At 47.9% G+C, this 13,677-nt stretch overlaps 5 protein-coding genes and 1 non-coding gene across 6 annotated transcripts; 3 read left to right on the top strand and 3 right to left on the bottom strand.

The window, feature by feature from the left end:
• Positions 1–350: 350 nt before the first annotated feature.
• Positions 351–1,214, top strand: Aud_001676 (uncharacterized protein; the record flags this gene model as incomplete). The annotated part of the gene is made up of 1 exon (XM_043287167.1): positions 351–1,214. One exon carries the CDS (start codon positions 351–353, stop codon positions 1,212–1,214), a length of 864 nt encoding a protein of 287 aa, XP_043143102.1.
• A 57-nt stretch (positions 1,215–1,271) lies between these two features.
• Aud_001675 (2EXR domain-containing protein) lies at positions 1,272–2,363 on the bottom strand (the record flags this gene model as incomplete). Its single annotated transcript, XM_043287166.1, has 1 exon — positions 1,272–2,363. One exon carries the CDS (start codon positions 2,361–2,363, stop codon positions 1,272–1,274), a length of 1,092 nt encoding a protein of 363 aa, XP_043143101.1.
• A 1,983-nt stretch (positions 2,364–4,346) lies between these two features.
• Aud_001674 (putative MFS multidrug transporter) lies at positions 4,347–6,135 on the bottom strand (the record flags this gene model as incomplete). Its single annotated transcript, XM_043287165.1, has 4 exons — positions 4,347–4,493; positions 4,554–5,011; positions 5,073–5,961; positions 6,031–6,135. 4 exons carry the CDS (start codon positions 6,133–6,135, stop codon positions 4,347–4,349), a joined length of 1,599 nt encoding a protein of 532 aa, XP_043143100.1.
• Positions 6,136–7,235: 1,100 nt separating this feature from the next.
• On the top strand, positions 7,236–8,403 carry Aud_001673 (uncharacterized protein; the record flags this gene model as incomplete). Its single annotated transcript, XM_043287164.1, has 3 exons — positions 7,236–7,405; positions 7,454–7,716; positions 7,766–8,403. 3 exons carry the CDS (start codon positions 7,236–7,238, stop codon positions 8,401–8,403), a joined length of 1,071 nt encoding a protein of 356 aa, XP_043143099.1.
• Positions 8,404–8,970: 567 nt separating this feature from the next.
• On the top strand, positions 8,971–9,090 carry Aud_r0006. The gene has a single exon (XR_006253256.1). It is a non-coding gene; the product is annotated as a 5S ribosomal RNA (ribosomal RNA).
• A 630-nt stretch (positions 9,091–9,720) lies between these two features.
• Positions 9,721–11,321, bottom strand: Aud_001672 (adaptor protein STE50; the record flags this gene model as incomplete). Its single annotated transcript, XM_043287163.1, has 3 exons — positions 9,721–10,754; positions 10,805–10,966; positions 11,054–11,321. The coding sequence occupies 3 exons, from the start codon at positions 11,319–11,321 to the stop codon at positions 9,721–9,723; spliced, it is 1,464 nt and encodes a 487-aa protein (XP_043143098.1).
• Between the last annotated feature and the right edge of the window lie 2,356 nt (positions 11,322–13,677).

Raw genomic sequence — 13,677 nt, 5'->3', positions numbered from 1 at the left:
AGCCGCAGCCCCCACGCCTGTGTTAGATGCAGGAGGGTCCACTGCTTGTGTTCGGAAATTGCAAAACCACTCGCTGGGCGCCTTGTTTTGACTACGTGAGTCTCGAAGTCTTGGCCCATGGATCCTTGCTCACAGTAGATAGATCATGGCGTCAGCAGGAAAGTAGAGTGAAGCCTTTGTTTTCCCCCCTGCCGGCGCATGACCTAGTAAATTGCTTGCAGTTGCAGCACTTATCATCGAAGGGTCTTGTCTTGGTCGGCCACCCTTACTCACTGGGCGGTCTTTCTTTTTTTTTTTTTTTTTTCTTGAGCCTTCTTGCAAATTGCCTTTTCTCAGGTAAAAATCAAATCATGCTGCCGCTTCTGTTCATAGCAGTCTTCCTCGCCGCCGGTGTCACGGCCAACCAAGTCGCCGGCAAATTCCAAGCCCTCTTCTTCTACCAGCTCTACAGGCTCGAAGTCGACGCCCATGGCCTCGCCAACTCGCGCATGGCGCCCGGCTGCGCCAAGGCCGGCGTCGTCTGCAGCATGGAGGAATTCATGAAGGAAGTCTGCAAGACCAAGATCGAACCGGAGCGCGACGCCAACGGCAATATCATCAAGCCCCCCAAGGGCCAAAAACCGAACCTCGTCAATGTGCCCGATTTGAGCAAGGTCGACTGGGCGCGCGTCGGCGAGGGAGCGGACCTCGACGTCTTCAGCACCGAGTTTGACAAGTCGGGCTTCAAGGGCGACTTTGTCAATAAGAAGATCTTCAAGGACTGGAGTCAGAAAGACACTTTTGAAAACGTCATGAGCGAGGCGGAGGATATTGGTACAAAGGCCATTGCCAAGCTCAACGCTGACGGCAGGCAGCCGGCCGATGACCGGGTCAACAAGATGACCGCGGCGCTGAAGACTCATGCCGATGCTCGGCGCTACGATCAGGCGCAGAAGATCACCAAGGCGTTTGAAGGTGAAATGCAGAAGAAGGGGATCACCGTCGCGTACACTGATCCCATAGAGAGGCCGCCGGTGCCGGGGTACCGGAAGATTGACGCGGACCAGACCATCAGCAATAACCAGGACAAAGCCGGTTTTAACGACAAAATGGAGAAGACGGTGAGAGAATATGTCTCCAAGTACAATAGCGCAGGAACATCGAAGAGCCATGTTGAGGCTATTGCGAAGACGGAGCAGATGCATAAGCATTTTGCCGAGGCGTGTAAAGCATGACCATCTGGCTGCGAAGGATGGTGGACTGTTGGTGATATAGCTATCAGTATACCCTATTTAATAAGTCCCAAAGTTCTTTGGAAGTCGCTCTTTTATGTAACACTCATTCGTACAATATCGCACCATGATCCGCGGCCGCAGCTCGGGGGCGCTCTGCCGAGCTTGCTTGACCCATGGATGGTCCTCATCGGGCAAATACTCAGACATCCTGAGGAACTCTCGCTCCGAGAGGTAAGGGACCCAAGCGGAGCCTGGGTCCGTCCCAAGAATGTCGACGTGGTCCATTCGTGCTCGCTGCCACATGTACGCGAAGAGGATCCACTCCGCTTGTCTTTTCCATGCTTCCACGGCCGTCTGGAATCGAGAACTGGTAAATGCTTCGAAGAGCGTCTGCACGGCCGGTTCCTTTTCCAATGAGTGTTCCCGAAATAACGCTTGGAATTCTCTCAACCGAGCCTCGTCGCCCACATCCACCATCTGAACAGGGGCATCGCCCAACAACCCGAACAGGCCAGACCTCAGAGCCGCTTCCCGGGGGATATGGAGAGAAACCGCCGCCATGGCGACGTCTAGCCTGCTTTGACTTTCCGCGCAATACGCCATGTCGCCCACGTCCTTATTTCTTCCGTCGTGATAGAGAAGCGACGGGCTGTCGGACGCATCCGCGCCATCCGCGCCATCCGCGCCATCCAACAGCGCCTTCAAGCTAAACGGGTGCATGATCTCCGCCACGACAGACGGCTGCATCCCCAGATCCTCCGCCCGCCACAGGAACATGGCGATCGGACTCGAAGGGTCGTCAGCGTTTCCCCAGACATTGTAGCGCAGTCGCGTCCAGTTGAGATGCAGCACATCCCGACGCGGCTGCACCCAGATCGACTCCAGACTCGTCGTATCTTGGAGGTCCAACCAGCGTCCCTCTTCCAGCGCGACTTGCCGAGACTCGCTGTTGACGAATGCGATGGCCGGCGGCTGAGCGTTTTGGTGCGTTATGCGGTCAGCCCAGCAGGCTTGACGCGATTCGTTGCCGTCGAGAAGGAAGTCAGGGGTGTCTTCTTCTGCTATACGATGCGGTAGACAGTGCCTCCAGATGAGACGCCGTAATTCTAGAGGCAGCTGCGAAAAGTAGTGGAATGAGTCGTTGTTCATCTTTACGCTGTAGCGGTATCAAGAAGTAGATAGAAGACAAAGACAATTGTTGTACGGAGGTAGATTTAACATTATCTTTTTAGTAAGCAAAGAATGACATTAACCAGTTAAAGTGAAATTAGAATTAGTGTTATTAATAACTATTTAAATCTATTGAAATGATTTTGATAATTTAAATTTATACCATTCTTTGAGGTCATCTATTAATTATGTTATTAGTTACTTTTCAGAAGACTTAGGATAGTCCATGACATCCATAACTGTGATGTTGCATTGGGGAAGAGTTAAGAGATATCCTATGATTAGAGTTGCATAACCGAACCGCAAAAATCAAACCCAACCCTCACCGAACTCACAGCAGTGTGGGTTCAGGGGTAAGCCTAGGGAATCACTTCAGGTGCAGTTTCTATACCCCAGAACCATTTCAGGTTCAGTTAAAACCATTCAGTTATTTCTTACTTACTAATACCTAATTTCTACGATTTAGCTAATAACTTTTATATTACTAGATAGCCTAGATTCAGGGCTATCTAGTGATATAAATATTCATTTAAAATACCTAGTGGTTGTTAAGATATTAAGGAATGATAACTTTTGTCATGAGTTGGTATAAAAGTGCTGCGGATATGTATATATAAGGGCACCAAGGTCTGACAACCACCATGGTTTAGATATATTTTTAACCACCACCCATTCAGACCTATAGATATTGAATTGATATTTTAAATATAGCTTGATATAATGATAATTACTATATATTTCATATAAAAATTATAATTTTATATGGGCATGCTTGATAGGCTGAGAGAATAGGCCTAAGGTAGGAGAAATTGAATTCTAAAAACCATTAAAATTTTAGTTATTACCTAGGCAAACCGCTGGCCTAGATAGGTTAGTAGGGGCCTAGCTATACCTAGCTAGGCGTAGTGGCGGGTTTTTACAGTGAAACCGCAACCAAATCGCACCGGGTCCGGGGGGGTTGCGAGTTCTAAAATTTGAACCTGAAACTGCAGCGGTTCAGGGCCAACTAGGCTGGAACCCGCCCAAACCCGCACCAAATGCAACTCTACTTATATCTCTGCTTATCCTATAGATTATGGCAGGCTCAGGGTAGTCCTGAATAACTATAGAAGAAATTATCTTACTATACTATTTACTGTACAGATATATATTTTATCCGTAAAATTGGCTGAATTATTAGAGACTTCTACAAACCAGCATTGAAATATAAGTATATTACTGTTAGCAACCTACAGGATGCTCCACGGACCAAACTATAGAATATTCTAATTATCTGGATCTAGGTGTTAAGGAATATAAAACTAACTTATATCCTCTAGAAGAGGTTGGGAGATAATAATAAATAACTATAATAAAAGAATCTACTACTCTCCTTAGGCTGTCTTAGTTTCTCAGCAGGGTTATCCATCAATAGATAAAACACTTTAATTATAAGCACAAAGCCCCTATCTTTAGAGATTACCTTTAAATATTTAACTTAATTTTATTCTAATTATCACCTTTATAGTTAATATGTAGCTACTCTAGCTAGAGTGCTCTATATTCCCCTCCTTAGCGGGAGTTCAGTATCTCTTCCTATGCTGAAGCTATACCAGCTATTCTCTGCTACTGCACCTACCTCTTGTTCTGCGGAACTATTCCAATCTCTAAAGAGGAACAAAGGCTCTGGCTTAATGTATAACACTGAGTTCTAATGTATGGGGAATGAGGTCCCTGCTCTGTGGGGCGTTCTTCAATCCTGATATCGAGTGCAATCTTGTCAGCGCTTGGCTCAAGGAGACGAAGACAGATGGTATTCCTTAGCGAAACGAGTTCTAGAGCTTCGAATGGACCTCATGAATTCAAGTCGACCTCGACTTAATTACATTATGGAGCATAGGTAGCTAAAATATTTCCTGCCTGTGACTTCCCCGTGGCTCTAGTTTGAGTCCTAATTGGCCATTAGACAGCAACGTTGAATCCTCACTCTGTGGTCTGCTTGTCTGACTGAAGTTTGTTAGTTTGCTCTGTACAATGCATATCATCATCTTCCTGCGTCGGGCGAGTATTGACCCATGGGATTCCGGCCGATAGAATAAGTGCCAGACCGCTACCAGCTATTGAAAGCCACTAGTAGAGTCAGTATTGTCAGCTCAACACGGAAGTGACAAGATTAGAAGACTAACTCACAAAGATAGATGTGATGGCATTATTGTATGCAATGATAATGTCGGCTAAACGGTCCGGAAATGCCTGCACAGTAACTTCCCGCACCCGTGAGGTTCCAGCATTAAGAAGCATCTCGATCTGCTCATAATTTAATGATGCCTGATCTTGTAGCTGCCTTCTCAGTTCATTCTGAAAGATAGCACCTCCTATGCTTTGCATCACCGCACTGCCAAAGTATTGCGTGAAGAGAACAGTCGCGATCCCGACGGGAACATAGCGAGGTCTGTCCTTTAATACAAGCTGAACTGTAAGTAAAGGAATCTGGGCCGCAAATCCACAACCCAGGCCCTGGAGGATCTGATAACCAATCCACGATGCGGACGTGGAGGATACAGTAAAAGTTGTGTAAAGCCCATTCGCAATGCAGAGAAAAGCAGAACCAATGAAGAGCCACGGATTATAGTATCTGAGGTGCTTGGCTATATTATACAGCGTCAGTATGGATTTTCGTGAAATGGTAAGAACGCATGCTGTCTTTACCTAATATTCCAGAGACAAGGGATCCAAACACCTGAGTGCAAACCGAAGGCAGAAGCATGACTCCACTGCGAATAGGGCTTGCAGACTTAACGATTTGAAACCATTCCGGTAGGTAGTAGACCGGAATGACGAATGACCCTAAAAACAAAAAGGCAAATGCAATACTAAGCATCGTCGACCTGCCCCGCAGGAGTACGATTGGGATCATAGCTTGATCTCCCATGTAACCTTCCCAGAAGATAAAGATAGCCATCGTCACAGCAAAGCCGACGAAGAGTCCGATCACGGTCGCCGAGTCCCAGGGATATTCGCCACCTCCCCACTGCAAGGCCAACATCACCATGATGATGGAGGGTATGAAGAGAGCACATCCGATTAAATCGAGCTGTTTAAGGAAGGACACATCATGGGCCGCGGGGTTCCGAGGCGGATGGAAAAATAAAAGCAATGTCACCACAGTCACTGCTCCCGCTGGAAGGTTGATGAGAAAGCACCACCTCCAAGTGAATTCAGCCAACGCGCCTCCGATAATTGGGGCGACAACGGTTCCCAGGGCATAAAGAGAGGTCACTAGCCCAGTGAACAGTGGACGCTGCTGAGAGGGTGTGATCAATGCAATAACTGAGAGACCACCCGACACTACCCCGGAGCCTCCAGCCCCGGCGACTGCTCTTCCGATTATGAACATTTTGGAACTGTTTGCCACCCCGCATATTAGGGATCCTAGAAGGAATATGCCGTAGAACCCGAGGTATGTCCATCGCAGCGACAGCAATGAAGAGAGCTTGCCACTGATAGGTTGAAGAGCGCACATCGTGAGCGGATAAGTAGCTCCATACCAGCCGATATCAGTCGTAGCATGGAAGTGGGTCGATATCGAAGGAATGGCCTTGGAGAGGTCGCTTTTAGTTCCACAAAGTATCAAGCAACAGAAACGAGAGGCTTTCAGCGAACTTACAGTAGCAATAATGGAGACATCCAATGATATCAGGAACGTGGCGATCATAATTCCGGCCAAGATACTATAGAGCTTCACAGAACCGACCGGCTGTGCACTGGACATGGCGTCAGGAGGAGTTGAAGACATCATCCACACGGTTGATCAAAAAATCAAACGATTGTATGGGTGGTCCATGACAATGAGTATTCGAAATGTTACCGCAGCTTTTATGCTGTCCCTGGTCCCCTGGTGGTTACCAAATTGGGTAGTCTGTTGGCACCGTATGCCGAAGCCGGTCCCGGCTCCGTGGCCGACTCCGACTCCAACCTGAACCTGTGTCGCGTCGGCCGCAGATCTGTGTCCGGCTTCCATCTGGAACCAGAGCTCCCTATCTCTCAATACAAAGAGCAATGCAATCTAAAGTCCCCTCAAGGCGGCATGCCTGTGTACGATGCATTCAGTTGAAAGTGAAATGCGTTCCGGTTGAGAATGGACGGTGTCAACGGTGTGCAAGACTCGACCGACCCTGTGCTTTTCCAGACGGCTTGTGTAGAAATACGAGCATCAGGTTAGCCCAATGACCATATGCACCTGTGTTGGGGTCGACTGTCCGGTAACCTTCTCTCTCTCTCTTTTCAGAAATAGCCGTATCGATATGATCCAGCATCAGGTCGACACCCTTGTTGCTCAATTATGTCCTGATAAGGTATCCTATTTCGAACTGATGTGCCACCCCACTTCCCTGCCAAAAAGATTATCTCAACTGTTTCGACTAGGACTCGAGGATGGAGCGGTCACCTATTACAGAAACACCATCCCCTGCTGCAATCGGTAATATGTCGTTACAGCCAAGCCCTGTACCTGAACCGCTGAACGACTTTATTACCCGGGGCCTTCTCAATGTCACTGAAGGTGAAGAACTTCTCTTGAAGTTCCGCACTAACTTGATGCCCCTGTTTCCATTCGTCATAATATCTGAGGTGAGCTTTGTTGAACTGCGCAAGCAGGCTCCATTCCTCCTCTTATGCATAATGACCGCTTGTCTCGAGCACAAACCCGCTCTACAAGAGAAATTGGAATTCGAAGTTCGAACGGTGGTCTCTACCCGCATAGTAATGAGCATGGAGAGGGACATGGATTTACTGCGGGGGTTACTGGTTCATATAGCGTGGTACCATTATCATTGGCGTATCTATCATACCCAGGTGTACATGCTGCTTCAGATGGCTATGGCCATCGTGGTTGATTTGGGACTTGACCGATACGACAACTTCAAAATGCAGCGCATCCCTCATGATGGAAAAGGGACGGAGGAGTCACACAAAGGACAAGCGCTCTATCTGACTTCTGACGGACAGCGAGCCTTCTTAGGGTGCTATTACCTATGTTCCAAGTGAGAACTTCTATAATGTGGTACAATGCTATTGACTAACAGAATAAGGGCCTCAATATTCCGGCGACAACTGACCATGAAACACACGGATTGGGTCGAGTATTGTGCTGCTAGCTTAGGGCAAAGGGCGGAGTATCCCACTGACCAGTCTCTAAAAGCACTAATTGAGATCCAATCGCTTGTTCGGCAATCGGAGCTAGAGGTCGAAGACCCTATTCATGCGATGGGCAAGGACGAACTGTTCCAGTCTATGGACATACTTGAGAATCGAATCGAGCACCTTCTCGTACAGGAAACACAGTGTAATACCTGTATGTCATTCTAAGACTGATTAATTTCGCCCTTTACTGATCTGACTAGGGTCCCTACGTTTGGAGCTCAATGCGATTCCTGCCATTGTTCTCGGGCATACTCTTCGGCGACAAAGAGATATCCATCGCCAGTATGAGAAAGAGCAACTGGTTACAATTGCACGCTCCGCGTTCAACATTGTAACGGTATTCCTCGCATCGCCAGCCTCGGTCACACCTAATCTCCCTATGTTCAGTTACACATCTATCTGGTATGGCCTTCTTGTTTTATCGAAGTTAAGCTTGCTTTCGGATGCCGCGACGGAAGGCAAGGCAGTCGGAGTCCATAATAAAGATATCCATAACCTCGGCCTTGCAGCTATGCAGAAAATGGAGGCAATGTCACGAAGAAACGATGTTTGGGATAATTGCCGCGCAGTGATTGGATCTATGCTCTCATGGTTAGAGAGCAGTCGGGTACAACCCCAATCAATACAAGTTCGAGGAGATATATCACATACCCAGGACCCTGAGAACGCTTCTATATTACCACAACTGATACGCGAAGATTCTCCTGGAACCACAGAGTCTGCAGCGGTGGCTGAAGATTGGGATGCTACTGTGTGGCAACAGATGTTACAAGATTTGACCTGGATAGGACTACCGGTGGAGCAGCAGTGCGCCGTAGATCTAGCCTACATGTCTTGAAAACAATATGACTTTTATATTCCGGTCCACCGGATTACGCAGGCTGAATCCTGTTTAGTTTGATTTCGTGGAAGTATGGTATATACTAACTCGGTTCGCAATCTATCGCAGTGCCTGCGAAACGGACCCTTTCTGGTCTCACTTCCCCATCGCCGAGCGAGTGTACATTCAAGAGCTGTGATAACGCCATTAATTCTCTTGTCCTGGGACACTGGCTTGACATATAAACTTTGTGCCAGTTGATACAAATTCAGAGCTCTGTGCTGCTACAATTGATGGCTGAATCAAAACTTCTGTTTACGGTGCCGCTCCGTCAACACTGAACTTACATGTCGAAAATGTGGTGTAAAGGCCGTGCATTCCCCAGACGGTCTTTGACTCTCGTTTCCACTGGGTCTACTAATTCCATCGGTCCAGTCCTGCATTTCCAGTGAGATCACTCCATACGGACAAGGAAGTTTGAGCCGTCGGGGAATCTGCCATTGGTGACCCTGGGATTGTCAACCATATGTTGTTGTACATTAAGTTAAAGCTGCACTCAATACCTTCTCTTTCTTTAAATCTAGTACATACGACCATAGGGTGTGGAAAACAGGGCTTCCCGTCCGCTCAGCCGTACTTAAGCCACACGCCGGCCGGTTAGTAGTTGGGTGGGTGACCACCAGCGAATCCCGGCTGTTGTATGTTTTTTTCCCTCTGTTTTCCTTGAGCCTTTTTGTGATCAATTCATCCTGAGAAGTTGTTGAATATCGAGGAGGGTAGCTGACAGGCCGGGATTGCTTCCTGCAAGGCCGAGGCAATTCGAGGTCCAGGCAGGCGAGTCGGACGAATTTATGGCTTATCTTCCGTTTGAAAATCAAACTTCTGTTCTGAAGAGAAACAATGTCCATGCAACCGTTGTTCATTGCGCAGGGTATGGCTAGAGAGGACATGATAGAGGATAGTGAACAAGAGATGATGAATGATGAATAATTATGCAGAAAAAAGGCTGTATGAAAGGATCAAGAAGATCAAAATCAAGAAATAGGGCAAAGATGCATATGTGTAGTAGAATGCTGAACCATGCCAAACCAGCCCACAGCTTATTTTACCTTTCCAGATTTCCTGCAACACCAAACACCGCTTATATAACAAAGCCAAGCCCAAAGGTGCGGAAGATGGGACGAAGATTGTAAATTGGAAGATGAGAGAATAGAAACGAGTGATCGCCAAGGAGGGTATCAGGGGAATGGGGTATCTCTAGCCATAGTTCGGATGTCGCGACACTCGCTTTTCGGTTCACTTTCTTTCCTCGAGCAGTCTATACGCTCGTTTGCATCACAAAACGCCGCCGGGTAGGTTGATCTGGCCTTGTCTGCCCTCGAAGCCTGCGCTGTTGGGAGCAGAGCCCCCGCTGGTGTAAGCGTTATCAATAGGATGCAGCTGTTTTCGCAGCATGAACATTGGTTTTCTTCCCTCCTTCTCGAGTTGCTTGAAGAGAATAAGCGGCCGCTCCTCAAGTCCTAGACATCGCTCTTGATCACCGTACACAATGTACAATGCATACTGCTTCCAGTCGGCATTGATATTGTACTTTTTGAGTGCGGCGGGAAGAACCTTATGACAAGGGTCATCCATCGAAACACGGAATGACTTGAAGATTTCGACACTAGGTGGATCTGCGCCCGCTCGAGAATCGGACCGTGTGGGAACATCAGGGCGTGACGTTTGTGTCGGGGTTGGATTCAACCGATCGGGACGTGATTGTGCCGTCGGAGTATCTTCCGGATGATCATAGCCTGTGCGACCCGAATTCGGTTGTGTGTAAGAACGTGATGCAAGCGTCTGATGAGCACCATAGTGAGCACCAGGAGACGTCGGCGATGGCATGCCCGGTGACAACTGTGGTTTGCCATTCAAGGCGCTCAGGTGGGACGAATTCGCGGCAGCAGAAGGGTCCAGTCCACCGTTGTCGTTGTACGGTCGTCCTTCGTGTATCGATGGAGGAATATGCGTAGGCGAGTTGTTTTTCGGTGTGGAACCCCCAGTGTAAACGCGTTTGGAAAAAGTCCGAGAGATTCCGGACGCTGCACGCTCAATCAAAGTGTTTCCGGAGGGCGACACGAGGGTTTGGCCTTCGTAGTGGCCATCGGCTCCAGGGCCCGCCGATGATGGAGGGGGCAGTGGGTGTGATCGATCCTTGGCCATTTTGAAGACAGGAAGAAGCTCTTCGCGAAGCCGACGATACTCCTCTGCAACGCGCCGCAATTCAGATTCAACGCTGACGATCTTTTCATCCCGTAACCGGATCGATTGTATCAAACGAGCAATATCCTCCTGCGAGGCCGTTTCATTCATGCTTTGGTCCGCCGCTGCAGGACAGTTAGAACAAACACCCACATCAGCATGGAAGAGATCCTACAAAGAGGTATGTAGTGGTCAGGGTCGAGAGGAATGTCTTGCTTGACTTTAGTCTCGTATACACTTTTCAGAATGGTCAATCGGTGCCCAACGCTGGTGATTCCCATTTCTTTCAACTCCTCGTGTTTGAGCGCAATCAGTGCTTCGCCGACGATTTCGTTCTCTACAACGAGTAAGCAGGTTAGTAAATTCCCCACACTGGACAACCCTGTCTAGGAGTCCCAATTGTTCTGTTTAACGGCCAACTTACCAAGAAAAGTTGCGCAGTATTGACGGAGGCCGAGCGCGGCAAGCCAGTTTGCGCATTCCTCAGCGGTCCACTCTGTGATGATAGTCTTCGGTGATCGAGGGTCTTCCTCAGGGTTTGCAAATGTCCTTGGAGTGTGTTCGGCTGAAGGGAATTCCGAGTCGGAGGGAGAGGCCTCGGAGTCGGTCGCTAGATGAGGGGAGGTAATAACACTCCGTTCGTACTCATCATCCGCGTCGGAGTCCGCGTGATAGGATGTATGGAGAGACATGTCTATGGAAGGAAGCTGAAGGGCCGACAATGACGTCCACGGGAGTGAAGAGGAATGGGGTGGACGTCGGCCCAGAGGAGCGTCCGCTCTGCAGCAACACTACTGTGAAGAGTGACTGCAAAGTGAGCAGAAGGTGTGCATAGATTAGGTGACAGTATTCGGTCTGTCTTATACGATCGCAACCAAGGTCATTCAGAGTTGCGATTAAGCGAGGTCGGAGGGTGATGCAAGTGATGAGGGCAGCTGAGCCAAGCAGGTAAGCCACATGGATGGGGAACAATGGCAGTTAAGAGGCAACGAGGAATCGTCGAGATGCGGGGACGGAGGGGAAGGGAGATAGATATCGTGAAGGCCAGCGACGGGACTAAGATCCTTTGTAAGATGGTAGTATGTCGAGATAGCGAGATTCGTCACGAAGATAGGTATAGTTGAGGTTGGGACTGAAGAATATGTTCCTGAGGCCACCAAGGCAGTAGTGGTTGGAGAGAGGAGAGAGCGGGGGGAGCAGCGGATCTTCTCCCAAAAGGGATGAACAGTAAATTAACAGAAGAGTGGTATTTATTCCACGAGCGAGAATTGAGGAAGAAGGTGAAGAGGAGGAATTCTCAAGGAAGAGGAATAAATAAGAATAGAGAGTGATGATAGTTTCTTCCTAGAGTATGTACCTAAGACCTCAGGAACAACCTATCTACCTAATGGAATACCTGATCTGGACGTGGAGTAACTCTTTTCTTCCTTGCCAAGGTACCTTATTAATGACCAATCCGATAAAGGAGTGGCACTGGTCAGCGCTTCTAAAGTTGGACCGTTGCACGTGACCCTGGTCTGGACCCCTTACGTCTTTATGTTCCTGAAGACGAAGGAACAAAAAAAGTGACACTGGTGATGGAGATGATTGACGCTGTCTTACTCCGCTTACTGATGAAGCTTGCTGGATGACTCAAGCGTGGTCTTGCTACCGAGTCCGAGTTCGCATATGTCACTCACATTCTCCATGAGCTTCCCCCGTATCTTGCCCCGGTGGTTTACTCGTTGATAGTATGCCTTCTTCGTCTGTCCAGTATCCTTGTCGTTGATCATTAGTACGTTGGACCAGTCCGTTTAGAAAAGGGGCAAGCAAGCTATCAACGACCTCGACAAACTAGTGACCAAGTTGCACCATCGATGATTATTGCACAAGTCCAACTACTACTATCTTGTCTCAGTCATCCCCAATTATCCAAGGTCCAGTCTCCATCAGTACGCAGGGGCAAAAGTCTACTGCGTTGATGGTATCCACTGAGTATAAAATCTTCAATAATGCTCAATGTTATTCATGATAGGCGCTGTCAAAAATCAATAGTGCCGGAGGCCTGTACATTTTGGGCCTAAATGAGTCCAATGCTCCGCTATCATCGTGCTAATATTGCACTTCTATTCTGGGCTATTCTCTGATGCCTCTTTACTTGAGGTTTTTTGTTTTTTTGACTATTGACTCTCTTTCGTGCGCTAATTGGCTACAGAGCAAGGTTCTGTCTGGTTTATGATTTGAGAATTGGCTTGGCCTTTGGTTGACGGACCTCAACATCTCTGTGCTCCAGGCAGTGTCTGTCTAGTGCCGAGTACCGATGAATCAGCAGTTTGCGACTTCGCCTAGTCCCCGGTCCAATACTTCTCCAGCACAATCGGTAGATCTCTTCGTAAGCACCAAGATATTGTGATGTCGACCATGGCAGACGTTGCATGAGCATGTGGTGCACCTTGGCTCAACTGGCAAGAGTGAAAACCAGCATGATATAATTCGTCGTTCACTATTGAACCAGGTCTTGTATCCATTGACAATCTCCCCCACAAAAGCAAAGAAGCTCCATTATCGTCTTTCAATTACTTTTATTTTTTCCTTTGACTCGATCAATAACAATGACCTGTGCAATAGATCCATTGTATTGTTTATAGAAATTTCAATGCAACTGATACCCACTCTGGCGCTTGGGTCCGTTCAAAGCGCCAACAACGAATGCATAATGCATACAGCTTCTGAAGTGTATAATTGTCCATGCGTTGATAGATACTCGAAAGCCACTGTTTTAATGCTTATCCTCAAAGTCCAGAAATGTACGTTATCATGATAGAGTCACCTGCCGTGATACATGAGGCCCGGTTCGCCCGTGGGAATTCAAATACCAAATAAACCGCACATGGATTTGAAGATCGACAATGTTAACGATGATGATGATGATGATGATGATGATGATGCTAAAGAAGCTCTCAAGAATTATCCATACTGCTAGTAGTAAACATTGTCAATTGTCAGTACCTAATGTCTTAGGACTTGTTGGCTCAGTCAACGCTTCGGGGAAAGATGCGGCGGCATTGG

The sequence above is a fragment of the Aspergillus udagawae genome, assembly GCF_001078395.1.
Source record: "Aspergillus udagawae IFM 46973 DNA, scaffold_1, whole genome shotgun sequence".
NCBI classification, from domain to species: Eukaryota; Fungi; Ascomycota; class Eurotiomycetes; order Eurotiales; family Aspergillaceae; genus Aspergillus; species Aspergillus udagawae.
Note: the sequence above shows the minus strand (reverse complement) of the source record. Positions and strands in the feature narration are given on the sequence as shown.